General features: G+C 40.6%; 1 protein-coding gene across 1 annotated transcript; it reads left to right on the forward strand.

The window, feature by feature from the left end:
- The first annotated feature begins 3,756 nt into the window (after nt 1-3,756).
- LOC148874603 (UDP-glucuronate 4-epimerase 6-like) lies at nt 3,757-5,831 on the forward strand. The gene has a single exon (XM_088963653.1). It carries the CDS (start codon nt 4,121-4,123, stop codon nt 5,486-5,488), a length of 1,368 nt encoding a protein of 455 aa, XP_088819779.1. The 5' UTR covers nt 3,757-4,120; the 3' UTR covers nt 5,489-5,831.
- The last annotated feature ends 886 nt before the right edge of the window (nt 5,832-6,717 follow it).

Here is a 6,717-nt window from a genome sequence, read left to right on the forward strand (position 1 = left end):
AAAAAATATAAAACATATACAAAATAAATTAACAGGTGTTAATTTTCTATGAAGGTTATATTAACACCCATTAATTTATTATATATATTTTATATTTTCTATGAAGGTTAAAATGGTAATATATTACTATCCATTAGTCCGTATAACATCAAATTAATGACATGGTGAGTTTAAACAATTTCCCTATTTTTAGCTACTCTTGTATCTCTCCCTTTCATCATAATTATGGATGCCCATTGGCCGACTTCTTTTTGTTAAGAAAGGATAGGATCTCTACAATCGTACACACTACAACTGTTTTGTGTTGAGTATTTTGATGCTTTTTTTTTCCTCTTGCTTTTGTGCTTGCACATGGGCAGGTGTAGAACCATTACCAGTCATATTGGACTTAGATATAGGGGGCTCAAATTGGAATCTGTCTCAACATGGGCCTAAACAACTCAAACCCAACCTACAACTGATTCTTGAGTTCCTTTAGCACATGGACATAATGTTTTGGTGTGATGATATGATCACACTTATAATTAATAAGAAGAAAGTACCATATTAAAGAGACAAAAATACCCTTGTATATTGATCTTTTGTTGTTATATCTAGGGTTGGCTTCTGTCTTTTTGTCTTTTTAACCAGGGTTTCTCATTTATGAAGGCAATGTGTGCTGAAATCATTATATACCTTGGTATTTTGTAACAAATACCTCTCTCTGTCTTACCTTGTGAATGATTTTTTTAGTGTACAGATGCAAAGAATCTAGACAATGCCTGGCCACTAGTAGAAAAAAAAAAAAAAAGAAACCACTATATATTTGTCATGAAAGATATGCTCATGAGCCATGACCCTCTTATTCTTATTCCCAAGCAGAAGCTTTGTTAAATTTTTTGTTTATTTGCAGCATGTTTTTGAATAGAGCAGAATTTGATACATTATTTCTATCTTGTTTAGGTGATTAGGTTTAAGGATAAGAGCAAGGGTTTGAAAAAAAAAATATTCAACGTTGGTATTTCATCTTTCTTGAAAAATTGTGGATATGATCTTGGAATTTTGCTAGAACTGAATTGCATTTGGGAGTTAAAAAAGTACAAGTTTTAGGCATTGGGACGTTTCTCATTAACTTTTCTTGAAACTGGATTCAGTCAGTGCAAGTTCTGTTCGAACAACTTTTATAGCCTTGCATTGGGAATATCTCCCCATGAAAAAAACACATAAGTACGGAGATATTCCAAATGCAAGGCTGTAAAGTCTGTTAGAATAGGTCTTGGGCTAACTGAAGCCAACCTCATTTTCCTATTTTTTCCATTAGTAAGGTGCAAACTAGTATGACTTATAAAAGTTGGACACCACCTTTTAACCCAAAAGCTTAAGTCATTGAATTGTGGGAAATCCTAGTATGTAAGTCCCTTGCATCTCTTTTCTTTTTCCAAAGCGAGTCTTTTCACTTGCCAACGGTACATATTCCAACCCTCTACCATCATGACCTCACACCGCGTATCTTATACATTATAGGTCCTAGTCTCATGGTGAGCTATGAGGTGTTAGATCAAGTTGGTAGAGGGTTAGGAACATGTTTTGTTGGCAGAAAATCCCTCCTCCATACACTCAGATATGCACATCCCAACGATATCCTCATCTATATTTCGATAAGCTTGAGCACTTTTTAGTCAATGCCCATTAGAATGCCATTTTTGTTTATCAATTAAGACTTTTTAAAGTTGGTAGTTATCTCAATTCCTTTATGTTATGTGTATTAGCAACCTTAAAATGGATATTTATTATACCATAAATATTGATTCTTTGAACCTTGCATAGTTGCATATAAGAAGAAATTGATTTATTTTCCTTCTTTTTCTCTTCATAATAAACATTACTTAGGTTGTGAAATATGAACAATGAAAAGGTACCTCCCCCACCAAAAAAGGAAAAAATAGAGAAGAAAAGCTAAGATTTATAAAATTTGACATCTAACCCTTTTTTTTGTATTTTTTTCTTTATTTGGGTTAAAGTAGAAAGATTAAAATTGTGACATTTATCACCAGTAATTGCTTTAATTAGGGTAAGTACAATGTACATGCAACGTGAAGACCTATAAAAATTGAAATTTTACAATTAATAATTAATGTCCTTTTATAATGGTCCAAATTCTCTGTAAGGTTTGGTACTTTGCTTTCATCTTTGGCTTAGTTTGGGAAGAGTATTAATACAAATAAATACAGTGTAAAACCTTATACTTTGTACTTCTTAAAACTTGTACTTGTACTGTACATATTTGTATTTATACTCTTTCCAAACTGAGCCTTAGAACATTCAACAATGACTTTAATATTAATGTCCTTTTCTCAATGCAGAATGTCAATTCTTTATTGTTTGTCAAGGATGAGGCTGTCTACATTCAATTACCACCCATTTTCTTTATCCCCTCCCTTCCGTGAATTCAAATCAGCCCCCCACAAAATTGTTCATCCCCACTGTATTAGGAACATCTCCCGATGATGACATCATCATTTCTAGTATTATTATCAGAAGATTGTGAGACGTTATGGGGGTTGATTTGATCTCCCCTTAAAAAAACATCAAATTGAAATCAAACCAAATTAATCGATAATTAATTTGCTTGGTTCTTAGATTTTATAAATATATGATAATTATATATATACGGATTGGTTTGATTAACTATCCGTTTTTATATTAATCAAAATTAAATGAAAAGTGGAATTTTTGAAATTTGGATTCTTAGCTTCGGTCGATCTTTCAACTTTTTGGTATTTTTATGAACACCCATAGAGAGATGCTGTTAATAAGAGTAACTTTGGACCAAAACTCGGTCCATTTTAATAACGGGTCTAAAATTTGGGCCCACCCCAACCAAAGCCCAGGGACAATGGGGCTTGTAATGGGCGAGCAGGCAAATATGCACCTCAATGTCTCATACACGCCAAGGCGTATTAAGTAGTTTAGGAATTCTTTTAAAGTTGCCCATCTACAGTCAAATCCCAACCTCATGACCATACAAAGACGACGAGTTCCATAGGAGGAAGCAAGAACCTTCTCTCCCCCACTTTCTTTCCGGTTGTCTGCAGGCATACGGACTGACGGAAAATGACGTAGTGGTCGGTGGTCCCGATTTGGGACCCGCCCACCACCACCATGCTTCATGGCCTATAATAATACAATAGAATAATACCATAATAATAATAAAATAACATTTAATTTTGAATTTAATAATAAAATATTGGAAACTAGCGAGCAGTGGCGGTGGAGACCCTGAAGAAATCGTGATTTAATTTTAATGGACTCCCTTTTCTACATTTTTTTTCCTAGTTTTGTTTTCACCCACGGGAAATCACCCTAGAATTTTCTCGAAATTACCAAAAAAACCCAGTTCGGGCCCACCTGTCTCATCCTATTATCTCTTTAGTTCTCCCACATGGCAGCTTCCAGGAAGAGAGATCGCTAATCCAATAATCAGACGAATTGACTGGAATACCCCTACAATTTATGCCCAAAACTACTTATTGTTAAATATAATATGGTTAAAATCGGTAATACGAGATTATTTTCCTGTGCAAACCGGTAACATGATATTACTATTTTGTCGGTAGAACAACACGACATACACACGTTAATGCGCTCACCCACGTGACTGATTTGTCTCTCTTCATTGGTTGGCTGGCAACATTGATCACCTCCTGACCTCTTAAGTCCAAACAAATCCAACGCGTCGTCTTTTCTGTAATTATAACAAAAATAAAAGCCCTTTTTCGGAAATCCATTTTAACACTGGAACTCCTTCTGGTTTCATATGTAAGGGTGACTCTCGTAGGGGAGATAGAAGGAGAGAGAAAGGTGAGAAGAAAAGAAGACAGTGCAGTCCAACTAATACCAACCTTACTTCACTCAAGGGAGGTCCACCTCTCTCTCTCTCTTTCTCTCTCCCTCTCTCTCTCTTTATATCCAACCATCTGTACTCTCTTCTCCTTTCAGGGCTCTACTCCTCTCTGGCTCTCTCCTTTCGGAGCTCAAAAAGAAAAGAAAAAAAAACTATTCTAAGAGAGCTGTAACCCTGAAGCCAAATCAAATCAATTGAGTCCTTTTGGCTTCGGATCATTGATCGGTTTGTACGTTAATGGCGTCCCCGCCAGACACAAGCAAAACCACCAAGCTGGAGCGCTACAACAGCTACCTCCGTCGCGTGAACAGTACCAAGTTCTTAGCTGCCTCCTCCAAACTCCTCTTCCGAGTCACCCTTCTCGTTGCTCTCATTCTCATTTTCTTTTTCACTCTTAATTATCCTCCGCTTTCTGATAACCCCCACCATGTCCACCTGCATCACCACCAGAACTTCATCGCCTCGGCCTTCTACGGCAACGGCGCCACCTGGGAAAAGAAAGTCCGCCACTCGTCCACCCCTCGCAGGCCCAATGGCTTCTCCGTGTTGGTGACTGGGGCTGCCGGATTCGTCGGAACCCACTGTGCACTGGCCTTGAAGAAACGAGGCGATGGAGTTCTTGGCCTGGATAACTTCAATTCCTACTACGACCCTTCACTGAAACGAGCCCGTCAATCTCTTCTGTCCAAACACCAAATCTTCGTCGTAGAAGCTGATTTGAACGACGCTCCATTACTCTCCAAGCTCTTCGACGTCGTGCCGTTCACTCACGTCCTCCACTTGGCTGCTCAAGCGGGTGTGCGCTACGCCATGATGAACCCACAGTCATACGTGAACTCCAACATAGCCGGGTTGGTGAATCTACTGGAGATCGCCAAATCCGCCCAACCTCAACCCGCCATTGTCTGGGCATCGTCCAGCTCCGTCTACGGCCTCAACACCCAGAACCCATTTTCCGAATCCCACCGGACGGACCAACCAGCGAGTCTCTACGCCGCAACGAAGAAGGCTGGCGAAGAGATCGCCCACACTTACAACCACATCTACGGCCTCTCGATCACAGGGCTTCGCTTCTTCACCGTCTACGGTCCATGGGGCCGACCCGACATGGCTTACTTCTTTTTCACCAAGGATATTCTCCAAGGGAAGTCCATTACGATCTACCAGACCCAGGACGACAGGGAGGTCGCCCGAGACTTCACGTACATCGACGACGTCGTGAAGGGGTGCTTAGGCGCGCTCGACACGGCGGAGAAGAGCACCGGAAGCGGCGGGAAGAAGCGGGGCCCGGCGCAGCTCAGAATCTACAATCTGGGGAACACGTCGCCGGTGTCGGTGGGGAAGCTGGTCTCGATCCTTGAAGGACTTCTGAACGTAAACGCGAAGAAGAACATCGTGAAGATGCCGAGGAACGGCGACGTGCCATTCACCCATGCTAACGTGAGCCTGGCGTACAGGGACTTCGGGTACAAGCCCACCACCGATTTGGCGACAGGGTTGAGGAAATTTGTCAAGTGGTATGTTAGTTATTATGGAATTCAATCGAGGGCAAATAAGGAAAACGGAAGTTTCGACGGCGACGGTGCCGGAGCTGAATCCTCCTGATCGTAATTCCGTCCACCGATCTTTTTTTTTTATCCTTCCTTTTTGTTAATTTTTGTTTTCAAAATATATATGTTTTCTCTTGTCCAGTTGTTCCTTGTTGGTCTTGATGTAGCATATATTTATAGGACATCAAACAGGGGAAAAAAGAAAAAGCAGGATTGAAAGAACATAGGGAACAAAGAGAGATAAAGGGAAGGGTTTGTTGGGGGTGTTTTGGCTGTAATAATGTGAGTAAAGTATGTAGCATCTGCGGTTCGAATCTGCTAGAAAGGGTGCAGATCGTCCGTCCGATTGATATCAAAGATTCGTGATTGAATTGAACAAGAAAAAGATGATATCTCAATTCTCTCTTTTGTGCCTTCTCCTTTTTTTTATAATTAATTTTTTTTCGGAATAATTATCTCTACACAATTGGAAATCTATGGTGCGGATTGATTTGAAGAAAATCTGTAGTGTGATCATATGTTCATTCCTGTCCTGTGATTTGATGGTGATTTCAAAACTGGGCAAAAGTTGGGACATGTTGAAATTGGATCATAGCGTGGTTGCTAATGAAAAATAGGGTTGACAATAGCTTAAGTAATTTGTCATTTGGTCTGGTTCCAAGTGGTTGATAATTCAGGCCGAAGTGAACTTTGACTACTGAGCTGAGTTGAACTGGGTAGGCTAAGTGGCGAGTTGACTATAGTGTCGAGCTGCTTGTGAGGTGCCGGGCTGAATTGATGAGCTTCGTTGTTCTTTAACGACCTACATGGAGTCAAATGTCAAAGAACCCGGGGTGATTAATCCTACGAGGTCGCTCCGATGCTTAAGTCAGTGCTCTCATAGTAAATTGCGAGCTAAAAAGCACATAATATGAGAGCTAGAATTTGCTTACTTGCTTGTTTGTTCCCTTCCTTGCCCCTTGTCATTGGGGTTGGTGCCTTTATATAGGCCTTGCTTATGTACCACCCCTGAGATCTCTAGGAGGTCATGTCTAATTGGTTCGAGATTCCTGGAGGTAACTGCCATGCACGTTGACCACCCTCCAGATCGTTCGACACATGGGCCAACTTCCAAGGATCGTGGGAGTGTTTGGATATGCATGTTGAATTCGTCGGTAAGCACGTTTTGCAAGCCGCCAGGTTGGCTCCTGGGTCAGGCCGCCAGGTTGGACACCATCAACTTGGCATGTTGTTGCCTGAGTGGTTCCGGGTTCACCTAGTTGTTCTGAGGTGCCATGTGTCACA

The sequence above is a fragment of the Nelumbo lutea genome, chromosome 1 (genome assembly GCF_056320005.1).
Source record: "Nelumbo lutea isolate HS-2025 chromosome 1, American lotus-T2T, whole genome shotgun sequence".
Taxonomy (NCBI): domain Eukaryota; kingdom Viridiplantae; phylum Streptophyta; class Magnoliopsida; order Proteales; family Nelumbonaceae; genus Nelumbo; species Nelumbo lutea.

Coding starts and splice junctions, on each gene's coding strand:
- LOC148874603 (XM_088963653.1), top strand. CDS start 4,121: ATGGCGTCCCCGCCAGACACAAGCAAAACCACCAAGCTGGAGCGCTAC.